Source organism: Sinohyriopsis cumingii, chromosome 12, assembly GCF_028554795.1.
Source record: "Sinohyriopsis cumingii isolate HCF-2022 chromosome 12, ASM2855479v2, whole genome shotgun sequence".
NCBI lineage: Eukaryota > Metazoa > Mollusca > Bivalvia > Unionida > Unionidae > Sinohyriopsis > Sinohyriopsis cumingii.
The window spans coordinates 64,158,591-64,174,720 of NC_142972.1; the positions used below are offsets into that span (position 1 = coordinate 64,158,591).

The 16,130-nt window shown below is 35.6% G+C and overlaps 1 protein-coding gene across 2 annotated transcripts in view; it reads right to left on the reverse strand.

Moving 5' to 3' along the window:
- Positions 1 to 16,130, reverse strand: part of LOC149786596 (alpha-mannosidase 2C1-like) — a 99,330-nt gene that overhangs the window by 40,632 nt on the left and 42,568 nt on the right. For both annotated transcript variants that reach the window (XM_089977098.1, XM_089977097.1), the window contains exons 14-16: positions 12,648 to 12,739; positions 7,950 to 8,003; positions 1,571 to 1,697 (exon numbers count right to left, since the gene is read on the reverse strand). In XM_089977098.1, coding sequence (XP_089833224.1) covers positions 1,571 to 1,697; positions 7,950 to 8,003; positions 12,648 to 12,739 — 273 coding nt within the window. The remainder of the gene's footprint in view (positions 1 to 1,570; positions 1,698 to 7,949; positions 8,004 to 12,647; positions 12,740 to 16,130) is intronic.

Genomic DNA, 16,130 nt, shown 5'->3' on the forward strand with positions numbered 1-16,130 from the left:
TTATTATAATGATAAGAATTAGCAGGAAGTTGTCTGAAGCCATCTTGAACAAACTTTGCCACTAAAACTTTTCTATCATATTAACAAAAATGTTATCATTGAAAAATGTCCCATTGAAAAAAGTCCCAAAAACTTATAAGAACACTGTTGAGTAAGTACATTCATAAGATTGAGCTTGCTTTGCTTAAATGCAGTTTCTGTTCTTAGGATGCTTACAAAATATATTACTATCAAGATTCACATGTTCTTACTGGGCATGCAAAGGCAAATTCTGAGATGTAACTGAAAGGCTTTTTGCTACCCCATGAGATCAGAACCCTTGGTGTGAAGCATGGGGATATAAAAAAATACTGATGCCTTAAAGTCATGTGTTAAAGGAAGGTCAGTGTAACCATACTCACATTCTTTTAGGCGTATGAGTGTATTTTCTTGTACAGAACATAGGTGCAGGATAGCTCCATCCTACCTCATACATGACTTTTATCCTGACTCATGGACTATTTTGACCATCTACTGTATGCATAGTGCACAAAGTAGCAAAACCTTCTCAATTTCCATCTTCCCTTGACTATTCTTTCACACATTTGTCCCACAAACAGGCTGTTTTGCAGTGATTTACCTAGTTACATGTACAGTTTTTTAATCCAATTTTCAAGTCAAAAATGCTTTTGTTGTCAAATGATTATTTTTTTAAATTTTATATTCCTTGTATTTTTTAATCTTGTGTAAAAATTGATTTTATTTTTTTACACATTTGTATCATTGTGCAAGCTATCATCAATACACACTTTGGATGCTGTGTATTGCCATTACCAAAGCCACTGTTCTTTGAAGCCAAAATGCATTAAACATCATTTAGAGTTTAATGTTTCAGCATGATTCTCCATCATAAGGTTAAGGAAATTTTCAGTGTGTTTCCTGTTTGAAAGTCACAACAGTATTCACAATATGCCATTTTGACTTTCACACTAATTTTTTTGGTTCAGAAATTTTAGAAAAAGTATTCCTCATTACACATTAGCAAAAGATGGGAAAAATCCACCTGAGGGATCAAAATTTTGCACCAGACACTTGACAATGACTGACGTCTAACACACAATTCTGACCCTTCGGTGGTATTTTTCTAATCTACACTGATGCATAGGAAGGATTCAATTATTTTTTTGTGATGGCTAATATCTGTGTGAGGAAATAGTATGAATAGCTGTAAAACTAGTACAATAATATACTGATTTCATATGTTCACTACATACAGCTAATTACAGACCTAAATGTGAGAAATAAACACTGAAAACTAGATCATCAATAATAATGACAAGGAATAAAATAACACTTACAAGTGCCAAAATCTCACCATCACATTCCTGTTGATAAAATGAAAATGAAAAATCTTTGCATCTGTAGTGTTCATTCAGACCGACCCAGGGTCATACGATAAGCTCACTTGGATTTACAGTCAGGTGAACTAAACATGATTAACCTTGCCAAGTATAGTGTATATTCTGACTGATGCAGGGTCATACCATAGGCTCACTTTAAATTACAGCTAAGTGAGCTAAAAATGACAAACCTTGGCATGAGTAGTGTATGTCCCATTGTGCAGTTCTAGGTATAACTCGCCAGCCCAGCGACACAACTTGTGTCCATCCTCCATCTCCACTTTAGAGAAAAATTCATCAGGGGAGCTCATCCTGACCCTGAAGATTTAATAGGAGCCATCTTATTTCTTTAGCATATATTTTAGACAATAATCATTAGTAGAATAAAAATTGATTGATTAAAAAAAACATTTTTAACTTTGTGAAGTATACAGTTTGTACCAATTTACAAAAGGTAATGTATACACTTCTGGAAAAGAAAAAAACAACTTTAGGCACATACCACAAGTACCAGAATGAGATCAAATGCTCTACACTCTTTTATAGGAGTCTTCAAACACAATACAACTCTGCTAATAATATCACCTGATGGAATTAAAGAAAATGGTTTAATTAGCAGGGCTGATCTTTATCAAACAGTTTGGCTTTCAATATCTGTATAAAGTGAAACATGTATATAGTAAACAAGCATGTATGATAGAAGATAGATACAAACATGCATACATACATACATGTATAAAGACCCGAAACTGGTAATTTTGCAAGTGCAATGAAAACATAATATAGGATAAACATAAATGAAATGCTTATGAATGTAAATGGAATGCAGAATGATTTCAAATCAACTGTAGAATGAACACAAACATAATAATAAATATATTTTACAAAAGGAAGAATGCAAATATACAATACAGAATACAAAACAAAGAATCATAAATGAAAATGGAATGAAAGCAAATTTTTCACTAAATTAAGTTCTCAAAGAATACTTACCTGTGATCATATTAACGTCAGGAAAATGGGCTAGCTACCTCCCAAATCTAGCCCTTCCAAAATGAAGAAAATCATCTTTTACATATATTGTATATAAACAATGGGCACTAACTCTTGTTCAATACCTACCTTGCCATCATGTGTTGCTAGGTTCAAGGTTATCAATATATCAATGAGGATATTAAAGTAATATGATCAGGTCAGTATTCTCAAAGAAACATAATTAACTGAAAGATTTGTTTTCTCCTTCAAATATATTCTCCAATCAAAATCAATATTAGAAAATGTAGAAGGAGCAGGAAATGCTGAACATCCTATATATATACCCATACATGCCAACCATTATGCTTTTGGCGTAATCATTACGCTTTTTTTCACTAAATTACGCCTTACGCGTAAATGTATATGGATTACGCTTTTTTGGTATATCCACCTTCCAAAAAAATTGTTTGTTTTCTCGTTTTTATTAACATCCCATTAATCCCACAGACCGTATTTTAGAAAAGACGGCTTTTACATAACTACAAAATAAGAGTATGCTTGTCCGCACACTTTCCTAACGGCATTATGTTCTATTTATAGCAACTATCATATTACCCAAAAACATGCTGGTTCTACTTTCAAACTTTTGACCTTGTATTCTATTTATAGCAGCTGTATGGCTTAGTGAGGAGAGGACAGACTGGTTTTCTAATTTTTTAATCTTTACTCGCAGATTCTTTTTTCTAATTTATATTTAGTACAGAACCAGTCTATAGGTATTTGGCGCTAAAAAGTATAATTTATTTTAGTTGATGCGTGTATGAGAACAAAAATATCTCCTTTCAAATAATTTCACAGACGGATTAGAAAATGGCCAAAAATAAACAAAACAAATAATAACAGAATCCTCCAAAGATGCGGACACGAGGGCAGCACCACGTGACGTCTATTGCAGGCCATGTGGAAATAATTTTACTATTTGGCGCTAAAAGTCTTCAGATGTATTCTAGTTGATGTTTGTGTTAGAGCACATATATTTTTTCTAAGAATTTCACAGGTGGATCAGAAAAAGACAAAAAAAAATAAAAAAAAGAATCCTTCAAAGATGAATACATGAATGGCATAATACAGCGTTCCATTCTTGGGAACAGGGGCTCGTATTGTTGCTTAAAACTGACCTGTCATACATGTACTATATAGTACATGCATGACAGGTCAGTTTTAAGCAACGATATGAGTCCCTGTATTCTAGGGCAGCATCATGCTCATTGCAGTCTGTGCGGAAACGATTTTAATATTGGGTATGTTGGCATATTTTATGAGGAGAAACACTTGAAAACAAAGAAATACATCGAATTAGCTCGTCTTATGAACTCCAATACTAAGGTAACTTCTTATCTGCAGCAGAACTAAAGTGCGGACATGAATGTTATAAATGCAGAGATGTTATTTACCGAGTTCTTAATAGAAAGATAATGAAGATCTTGCTATTTGGTGCCGAGCAAGAGAATTCATAGAACACAATTCTACTCTAGCTGTAAAGGCGTTTTATGATAATGTTAGATATTATTACGCTACAGCCTGTGATTACATGCTCCAGAAATTCCCCTATGGAGATGAAGTGCTTTTAAATGCTTCATTTGCTGATGTAAATGAGAGACAGTCAAAAAAAGGTTCAAAAGTGTTAGATTTTTTGTCAAGAGATATCCATTTCTATTACCATCCTTGTCTACCATGGATCATCTGGAAGGAGAATTTCTGAAGTATAAAGTTGGGATTCTACCTGACACTTAATGCAGATAGAGTTGATATACAATGGCACCTTATTTCCCAGCTAAAAGACACAATCACTGGAAGATATAAATTTCCTCTTCTTTGTCAGGTTATGAAAGGAATATTGGTTCTTTACCATTTTAATGCTGACTGTGAGAGATTGTTCAGTATTGTTAACAAACATAAAAGTGAATTCAGATCCTGGCTCTGTAACCCAGTACTTTGTGCTCTACTGATGTGCAAAACATTCATGGTCTCAGCTGGTACAAAGTGTTTTAAAATGCAACATGAAAATCTGTTGCTTCCTAACGCTATAAGTGCTACATATGAAAACTTGAAGCAGTAAAGGATGTTAAAAGACGAGAGGGGCAAATAAATCATTGTTTATTGAATTTTTAGCATGTTATATGTGGACTCCTCTTTTTCTGCTTGGATTCCTCTTTTTGTCCACCTGGATTACACTTTTTCCTCGTGAGGGGTTGGCATGTATGTATACCCCCGGTATCATTCGAGGGAAGATAGGCTGGATTCCCAAATCTTGTCTCTCTGAAGCTAAATCATTGAGATAAAAAGTTGAGACAGTTGGTTGTGCATTCCAGCCAACAACTTCAATGATGTCTCTGAGCATTCTACCTTTATCCCAGGCATCAATTGAGGAAGAGAGGCTGGATTCCCTATATGAAAGATAACCTGCTCTTCCAACCTGAAAGCAGCAAAGTTGCGAGTCCTGTGATCCATACACCAATTAGAAGATTACTTACTTAATTCTCCTTACTGAAAAACTTTCTCTGGTGACTCCAGCAAAATCCCTAAACTATGCCCATGAGGCTGTGCTGAGGTCAACTGGGTATAGTGGTCATCTTGGCAGCAACCACTGGACCCACCCCATTCAAATCTCGTCTCTGCAAAGCTAAATCCCCAAAACTATTGAATGCCAAGCATATAAACTATCTTGGTCATGATAATAGTGCTTGAAGGATGATATGCCTTTCCCTAACATACCCAGGAAGAAAGAATCATTTTCTTGTTCCTCAACTTGTCTCGGTGTGCTAATGCTTTGAAAGAGAGAGAAAGAGAGAGTGTATGACAATACTCTCATTGCTCGCTGATGGCATCCTATTCTTGACTACAAAGCTTGATTGCATCATTAGGATTACAGAACCATGAACTGCAAATAGTTATGGTCTACTGAAAGGGCATGTCCCCCTTGCTCATCCTGCACAATGAGACTGAAGCTCTAAGGAAAGTTAACATTTCTTGTATGATGGTTGATTCAGTGAGGATCTAGCTAAAGGCTCAAATATATCTGAACTGAGCCATGTCAAAACCAATGAGCTTAAATATATCTGAACTGAGCCATGTCAAAACCAATGAGCTTAAATATATTTGAACTGAGCCATGTGAAAACCCATGATTGAGAGTTAAGTATTTTGATCTACTGAAGTCAAAATCGTAGAGTAGTTCTGATAAAGCTTTATCGTCAATGATATCCCCTCTGCCACATTGTCTGAAAGTGTTGGGTATCATTGAACAGTAACCTTTGATGGTAATTGAGGCCAACATTTTTCTCCTTGAATAGCCTTAGAAAAAGTCAGCCAGTTGTGAGAGTGAAGTACTCAAGGAGACAATGTTATTCAATTTGCACCAGTCCCTGACTACATGCCATTTTTTCTCAGATGACATAAAAGTGGAAGGCCTTCTTGCTTGCAGGATTCTCTCCACAAAGGTTTATATTCATTCCTTCACAAGGCTCCTGGACAAAAACCAGGAGTGAATAAGTAGTTGTCTGAATTTTCCTGAGCAGATGTATCACAAAATCAAGTAGATCTCTGACCCAGGACTCAACCCATCTGAGAGGGGTTATCAGAATCAGTTTGCAGTTCATATCCCTGAACTTCTTGATTATTTTGGTACTAAGACCATGGGTGGGTAGGAACAATCCAAGTACATCCATGGCCCAAGCTTCTTGGTTGCAGAACTGGTTACAGGAAGGTACACCTCAGTTTCTGATTCCACCTTTTTGACCATAAAGCATGCAAATCTAATGAAAGACCAACTGAGGATTGGAAAACTGAGGATTGGAAAATTTAGTATCAATGATCTGACCCTTTCTTGATAGAGAGGTGAGCAAGATAAGCCTGCCAGGAATGTGCCTGATTTTTAATCTGATATAAAGTTAGTAGCACCACTGCACAAACTGCCAAAACCAGGACAAACTGGTTTTGTGGTTTCGTTTGGTTACCCAATTTGAGGAGTAAAGTCAAAATTCACTTGAATGTCTGACTTGCTTAAGACAAAAGTTCGAACAGAAGTGGTCCTTACAGAAATGAAAGGCATTAATTATAGCATTCATTTTCAGAAGGATAATATGACAAGGCATTACTTCTGGGCCCTGCTTGCCACTGACAATCAGCAAAGTCTGGCAACAGGTGGACTCCTTAACTAAACTTACTGACATCTCAACATTCTGGTTGGGTATTTTCTAAAGGAACTCCTGTCATGAATCAACAGTGAATGTAGAACACAGAATAATTCTGCCCCTTTCATGATCGTGACCTTTTGATCAAGTGGACTGGAAAAAGGGCTCCATTGAGCCAGCAAGGTCATCTATAAGGGACCCATGAAAAGACTCAGATCTTCTGTGACACTTAACAGCCTGATAAGTTACACAAACTCTCTCACTGTAATACACTTCCTGTTGGAAACAGACTTTCTTAGTTTGACAACCTGAACCATGCAAGCATGGTGTGTCACACATGACTAAGATTGGTGATGCAGATGGACTTGGGATAGATAGAGGTTAAATGTTTCCTAGTTCTCTATTAAACCAAGATGACTCAAAAGAGATAGATCATTCCTGTTCATGACATGAATAGAACTTACCATATGTTTCTGGTATGTGTGTGTGTGTGTGTGATTTGGATTTTTAACATAGCTTTAAACATTATTCAGTCCTATTGCTAGATGTCTGCAATGTGGCAGTTTATAGTGATGTCTAGCACTGTGACATCATGTCAATGACATGTGGCATCATGTCCCACCCAGTCACACTATCCTATCAGAAATCAAAGTATTGAAAAGGGCTTGGACAGTTCAGGTAATACAACATTAAACATGATATTGAAAATCATGTGGCATTTTTTGTATGATCATAATTAAATACTGATATACATTTCTCACACAGTGTGGGAAATGTCAATTTTCTAATTGCAAACATTTATATAATCAAACATTCACAAGTCTGTTTTATATCTTTTTAGATTTTTTTAAATGCTTGATTTTCCTCAAGTAAGAAAGTAATTAAGAAAATACATCAAAAGAATATTTAAACCATAGTGTATATTATATTAAATTTCTTGACAGTTTTTACTTGTGGCCATGGTTAGCTATTCTATCTGTGCATAAAAGACTTTTTTTTTCTTGCAAATTTGTGTGCCTTGTATTCATGCACCTGTTGAGTCATATTTTTGTATTTTACTTCTGTGTGTAATGAAAGAAAATCTTTAGAGTTGATTTTATTTTTATTCAGGATCTCATTGGGGAATGGTGCTTTCCAACTGAAAAATACCATCTTAAAATAAGTAAATAATAATAATAATAATAATAATAATAATAATAACAATAATAGTAACAACAGAAACAGCAGCAATAAGAATAAGAATAATAATTATAACAACAGCAATAATAATAATAATAATAATAATAATAATAACAACAATAATAATAGTAACAACAAAAACAACAGCAATAAGAATAAGAATAATAATTATAACAACAGCAATAATAATAATAATTAGTATCACATTTAGATGCAAATCATACCTTGCTAAACCATCAACATCCTTCATTCTCTTCAGCCTCTCCAGCATATCCTCCCTGTACACAGAAAAGAATTAAATATAGTAAGTGAAATGGCTCTGATGGAATTCTGATTTTATGAATTTAGTCTAAGCTTCATCCTACAAAATACTTCTTCCTTTCAAAATGCCAGAAAAATATCCAATTGCTGGATTAATAGTTTTAAATCTAAATTCCTATCAATATATTTTTTCACTTCAAAAAGACATATTAAATAGTTTGATAGCTACACCTGTGTCGATACTGGCTCATATATCCCATTGATAGTACTAAAAAGGAACACCGTTATCATATGTAAATTGCCAATGACTATTCAGTTATTTTTATGCATACCTTGTCTATCATCCTTGCCAACCATCAAGCAAAACATTGTTGCAGCCACCAAGGCAAATATAAAGCTACTCAAACTTCATGACTAGCCCACATATTTCCCAGTCAAGAAGTCCTCACCAAATTCAGCCAGTGGATGAGGGTTTTGCAGTTTTACTACAATTTCTCTCTCTCTCTCTCTCTCCCTCCCTCCATCCCTCCATCCATCCATCTATATATATATATATATAGCTCTGATGATAAAACTGCAACCTAGTTGGTAGTGACCTACAAAATGTGGAGCAACAGTACCATTTCTTATCTTACTGCAAATTGGAGTAAATGTAGTTTATATCCTGGATAATTATTTTTTTCTGTAATTAATGACCATAAAGGTAATAATAATATCAACAACAGCTACAAAAAACAGCACTAATTTTATATTAGTAAATGACTGTATTTGCTTGTGAACACTGAAACCAAGCAGTATAAACCAAGAAGACTCCAAGTGGGCATCCACATACATTTGACATTATCATCTGTTTACAACCATTTTTTCAATGAAATAATTCTGTCATTTTGTTAATTATTCATTCATGAGGAGTAAAGGCCTATGCAAGCAGATAGATGATGGATGACAGACAAGAGCAATCCCTTAAGCTCTCGTGGTCTTTGACCAGTAGAACCAAAAATGAGGTCCACATCTGCTTCCGCATTACCAGTGGGTTCACAAGTTATCTTGGCACACTAAAATAAGGAAGCTGTGTGAATCAATGCCAATCTGCAAATTAAAAATTCCCATAATTGCCACTAGATGTAAGTCAACATTTAATGAAAAATGATAATTCTCATCGGCTGCTGGCCAATGTGGTTACACTGCTAAGCACATCTCCTACAAAAAACCTAGTAAGCCCATGTTGTAGCACTGCTACAATGTCTCCTACAATAAGACCAATGAGCCCATCTTGTAACACTGTTACAATGTCTCCTACAATAAGACCAATGAACCCATCTTGTAACACTGTTACAATGTCTCCTACAATAAGACCAATGAACCCATCTTGTAACACTGTTACAATATGTCTCCTTCAATATGTGCAGGGAGGCCATCCAGTAATGCTGTTACAGTTTATCACTTACAATAAGTCCAGGGCCATCCAGTAACACTCTTTTAATAACAAAAGGGAGCCCATCAAGTAGCAATGTTGCAGAGTAACTCCTACAATATGCCATGGGAACCTATCCAGTAACACTGTTACATTTCCGTTACAATAAGTGCAAGGGCCATCCAGTAACCTTTTAGTGTATATCTCCTACAATAAACCCATGGTGCCTATCCTAAAACACTCTTACATTAAGCCCAGGTCCATCCAGTAATACCATTATATTATAACTGCTACAATAAGACCAGGTCTATCCAGCAACACCATTACAATACTTCTTTTACAATAAGCCCTGAGAATCCATCCAGTAACATTGTTATAGTATACCTCCTACAATAACCCCCGGGAGTCCGTCCAGTAACACCGTTACACTATAACTCCTGCAATATGCCCTGGCAGTCCATCCAGTATAACACTGGTTTAATATGCCCTGGCAGTCCATCCAGCAACACTGTTACAATATGCACTGGCAGTCCATCCAGTAACACTGTTACAATACATCCTGGCAGTCCATCCAGCAACACTGTTACAATATGCACTGGCAGTCCATCCAGTAACACTGTTACAATATGCCCTGGCAGTCCACCCAGTAACACTATTACAATATGCCCTGGCAGTCCATTCAATAACACTGTTACGATAAGCCATGGGAGTCAATACAGTAATACTGTTACAATAAGCCATGGGAATTCATCCAATAAATTTTTGGAAAAGCAGGGGGTGCCACGGTTTATTGTTTTTTCTGGAAAAACTGGTGAAACATATTTCAATATTTTGTTAAGAGTGTGGGATATGAGCTGATGATGAGATAATTATATTGTCAGTCCAACTTAATGATAGCATGGTTCAGTATCTAGATTGATTTCATTATAAAATAGGTACAAATCTGAACTACTTAAGTTCCTTTCCCTTTAATTCAAACTTAGTTACATTCTGATCGAAACCTCAAAATTTCTGTTTATGTGATTTTACATTTAAAAGATTATTATCTTATGTTCAGTGGTAAATCTGGTGCAGTTATCTCAGCTCAACTCTGGTGACTCCTCAATCCCTTCATGCACTTGCACAAATAATACTGTACAATTATTTTTGACATGTTGTGAATTCCATCAGAAAATCATAATCTACAATTCTTTTTTACAAGCTGTAATATCCATCAGGAAAATCATACTGTACAATTCTTTTTGACATGCTGTGATATCCATCAGAAAATCATATTGTACAATTCTTTTTGACATGCTGTGATATCCATCAGAAAATCATACTGTACAATTCTTTTTGACATGCTGTGATATCCATCAGAAAATAATACTGTACAATTCTTTCTGACATGCTGTGATATCCATCAGAACATCCTCTGCCTTTGGTCACACAATAGAAAAGTACCTTAGATGCAAACAGTGGCAATTCTGAACTGCCCAACATTACATGGCTGTTAATGAAAGTACGGAAGTCTTGCTGATGCTGCAATGACTCGATAATGTATCATCACTAATAGCAACAACAGCAATAGTTTGAGGCAAATGAAACATTAAGATTTCTTTAATTGTAATGCTAAAAAATAAAACTGCAACTATTTAACACCTTAACCCCTGGAGGTTTTTGTCATTTTCATCTGAAAATTGAGTAGGTAACATATGTTGAAAGCTATTTCTGAACAGATCCAAGAAGACCAAATCCCCGGTGATCTTTCAATAACATACTGCCTAGTTGTGTTAGAAACATCGTTTTTCATTGGCTATTTGACTCGTGCATGCAATGAATAGAAGGGTAAAAGTTGGAGTTCTTTTTTTTTTTTGCTAAACGAAGCCATTATTTTTGTATCGAGACCACTCTTCATTCCAAATGCCCATCTTATCCTACTTTTTGCACAGGCTCATCTGTCTGTTTGCAGTTCATACCGGTTTGCCTTAGATCTGAGACCAAAAAGTCTAAAATCCAGACACAAAATCGGATTCTGACCAGGGGCGAATTTTGGGTAGAAAAAAGTCAGGTCCAAAAACTGAGGTTTTTTAATCTGTATTTTGTAGTGCAACTAGATATTCCAGATTATTTGGTATCATTCTAGAGCTACATCTGTCTACCTTTCTATAATACCACCCACTTTAGTGTATCATGCACGACCATGGCACTACAGAGCTCGGTAGTAGGCTACTACCTCCTGCCCCGTTAAGTCATCTAGGGGTTAATGTGTTAACAAGGTATTTTTTTTTTTTACAAATAGTCAAGTAATTGCTATCTTTGTAATTTATGTGCAATGTCGATGCACAAGTGATTAAATACGCAAGGAATATTCAAACTTGGTGTTGTCATTTAAAATGCACTGTTTAACACATTAACCCCTGGAGTTTTTTGTCATTTTCGCCAGAAAATTGAGCAGGAAACACATTTTGAAAGCTATTTCTGAATAGATCCAAAAGCAACAAATCCCCGGTGATTTTTCAATAATATATTGCCTAGCTGTGTTAGAAACATAATTTTTCATTGGCTATTTGACTCACGTATGAGCAGAAGGGTAAAAGTGGGATTTTTTATTAATTTTTTTTTTAAATGGAGCCATTATTTTTGTATCGAGACCACTCTTTATTCCAAATGCCCATCTTATCCTACTTTTTGCAAAGGCTCATCTGTCTCTTTGCAGTTCATACCAGACTGCTTTAGATCTGAGACCAAAAAGTCTAAAATCTGGACACAAAATCTAATTCCGACCAGGGGCGAATTTTGGGTAGAAAAAAGTCGGGTAAAAAAAATGAGGTTCTTTCATCTGTATTTTGTAGTGCAACTAGATATTCCAGATTATCTGGTATCATTGTAGAGCTACATCTGTCTACCTTTCTATAATACCACCCACTTTAGTGTATCATGCACAACCATGAAGCTACAGAGCTCGGCAGTAGGCTACTACCTCCTACCCTGTTAAGTCGTCGCTAGGGGTTAATTTGTTAACAGACAGTTGAAACATCAAGTGTTATTTTTAAAATATATTAATTTCATTGCACAACTTGAAGAATGTTCATCTCCCAAAATCATACCAATCTGAAAAGTATGATGACGTTTACCCATGAGTCACTTTCACAGCTGAAGTTATTCAACTTGCGTCAAAGTCAGATTAGGAAGTTCTGATTGCTGCAATTATATACATGAAAAAGCAGTTCAATTTCAAACCAAATTTTAAAAAAAAAAGACGTACGAAGGTCCTTGCCCACCATCTCCAAAGCCAAATAAATAGACACTCTTCCCTGATCTTCCTTTATCACGGAAATTCTCCACTGTGTGCAACACCTGAAATAAGCAACATATTACACTCAAAGGACAAAAAGAGATGTTGTCTTTCCTTGTTTGAAAATACTGTACTCAGAACTGAACCTAAAAGCCCCAATTTAAACTCCAATGGACCAGTAACCCACTTGAAATAAAAAAAATAGGAGAGAAATAAAAAACATCCTTATTTTCAATCAAACACAGGTAGATAAGAATAAATTATATTTTGACACCCATTATCTACTCTGGGAAAGAATACAGTAGAGATGTATCATCCCTGGTGACACATACAATGTGTGTGGCTGTTTCATTCTTGCAATTACAAAATCTACCCATGTAACTGAAAGTGTTATAGACTAGAAATTATATGTTTTTGCAGCAAACTTGTCCCTCCAGCCATCCTCCCCACCATGTTAATTAATTTGATTCTGTGCCACCAGTACTTGCAGACAGAAAAAATAAAAGCTACCAAGCTGAATGAAATGAAAAGTTGTCAGGACTGTGATAGCCATTTGTTTTGTAAATTATGTTTCTTTGAGAATAATTAAGAATTCATAGTAACATGGGAATATATGCTGGTACCAGTAGTAATCCATTTTAAGCTTAAAAGATCATGGTGATGTCAATAGTACCAAAAAACCATCTAATCTGAACTGGAAATATTTCTGGTCCATAGAAAGGACATGCAGCTCACTCACCCTGCATGCCAAGGCTATCACAATCTGAAAAGAAGTCTTGTAAGTTACAGCTTCATCAAGGTTCTGGCTAAGAGGGTACAAACATCTCTGAAATGAACCATGGTTCCATTTAGATTTAGGCCTATTCAGGTCAAAGTTCATCAGTGCCTTGTTATGACCTATATTTGCAATGCCAAGATGTCTGAATGTGATGGAAATCATGCAGCTATACCCTGATCACACACAGCATAATATTTTATCCTCCAAAAGCCAGAAAAAAAAGTCAACCACCTGAGAACCTGAGGCATGTTTTATATCTGCATACTTGGCAATTCCCTTCATAGACTTTAAAAATGGAAGGTCTTCATCTTAAGATTCTCTGCATGACTAAAGGTTGGAACTCGTCAAAATGCAAGACTCATGGCAACACCCTGGCATGAAGAAGAAGACTGGACATAAATGAAACAGCTGCAAGTGTGGCTGTTGAAGCAGATTGAATTTCACATGGTTTTTCCTGGGGACATCTATCTTTATTTCAATCAGATCAATTCACCCATGACTTGTCCCATTTGCCTGGGGCTTCTAGAATTGCTTTGCAAGTAGGGTCCCTGATTTGCTGAATGGCTTTTGAAATCAGAACAGTTGAAAAGAAGGTTGAACTCCAAAATCCCATCCCAACTGATAGCTAGAATGTACATGGACCAAACTTCTGGGTCAAGGAAAAAAAAGAGATCAAGGTTGACAGTTGGAATGACTATACCACTTTGTGTATATCAACATTCTGATTTACTATACAACGAAAAATAAAATAGTTTTAAATACAAACTGCAACAGATTCTTTGGAAACACTGTTCACAGTTGCAAGAAAAAGTTTAATCTGATTACATCCTGGGCACCAGTGGCCGCATAGCAGGAACTAGGGGAGTTAATCTGTAAGAGTTATGTCTCTTTACCTACATGATACATATACAGGAAGTCATTTTTCGTTTCGCAGGGAGGGCTGGCTTCAGAGGTAGCAGAGAGTAATTGCCTAATGTTAATATGTTCAGGTAATGTATTTAATGAATATACACCAGGACTACGATGCACATATCAGATCATTTGGTCCCTTCCTGCCCACAACAGAACTCTCCAAAATTACAATGACCACTTTCCTGCACAGGTTCTCTTGTCAAATATAAAAGACATTCATTATAGCATTCATTTCAAAAAGGTTCAAATGAAGCCCATTTTCCCTTGGGCTCCAGTTTCCACTTACTATGGTACAGTGAGGCAACACGTGTTTCCCCCAACCAAAATGACATCTGGTTCAAGTTTCTCCCAAATTATTCCGGCCATAAGCCACTGCTTGTCTTGCCACTGATGCAGAAATTGTTTAATGTCAGTTGAGATAGAGATGTGCTGGTCTGGACCTGAAAATGGGCACCACTGAGTGAGCAATGATAGCTGCTTATAGCACATATAAAGGTGACTGAGAGGAATAAAATCCACCACTGTACACCACTCCCTTGATAACTCGCATCCTGACAACTTGCAAACCCGCTTATAACGCAGGGTCAGGCATGGATCCCATTTTTTTTCTCAAACAATACCCCCAAAATTTATCCCTATTTGTTGAATGTTAAGAAAATCATGATCAAATTTGGTAACTGGAATTTTGATATATCGCTGGTTATATCTTCAAAAACAGTAAATAGAATCTGGAAATTTTCATCAACATTGTGAAATTATCCATTTTTTAATACAAAGTCATATAATTTGTTACATTTTCTTTCCAAACGACATTCTTAGTACACTGTAACTAACGATATTCAACAAAATTTTAATCAATGAAAATGTCATTTATGCCTAGTGGATGCAGTACTTTAATAAATAAATACCAATAAAATAAAGAATTTATCAAGTAAAATTTGTGTTTTGTTTCTATCTTTTAGTTCCTTTTAAGTGTAATCATGATAATTACATTGTGTCCTTTTGTATTTACACATAAAATATGTCAATCTATCATAGCAGCTATGTCCGTGAGAGTTTCTCTGAGAACCTAATCAAGTGCCAACCGTGTTTTGATATCTGACCTGCGTTAAGTGTTTGTTGTACTGTTGTACTGAATTAAAAACTGGTCTCCTTTGTATCATCACATTATTACGTCTTTTGAATCAAATAACGGAGGTGGAATAAATAAATAAATGAAAAGTCAAAAGGAATGCAAAACCTACATGAGTAAGATCTAGCGACCCCCGGTCATAAATCAGTTGAACTCATTCCAAATGATCAATCAAACACTGTTATAAATATTATTATGTACATAATATAATTATACCACCTTAAATTAACCTACTCAATCATAACTCATCAAAGAGAGTAAAGCAACCAAGCGAAATGAATTCTTCATAAAATAAAGAGTTTTGTTTCAAAGACATGGACCAATGTGGGGAAATGAGTTTCAGAGTATTTCTGAACAGGCATTTAGAGATATCCTACTAATACTAATTGAACAATACAAAAATTGAGTTTCAACATAGATGCTTGTCTCACGAAATAAATGTTGCTATTTTTTTTTATTTAAAGGAATCTTGTTTTGTGGTATATCAACAGTTAGTCTGGTTCCATACGTGTAGGATCCATGCATTGGCCTCAACTTTGCACATCATTCAGGGAACCAAACTATTAATCAACAAAACAAAAAGGAATGATGTAATACACAAATGTTTTCGTGTTTAAATGATGGCAGTTGA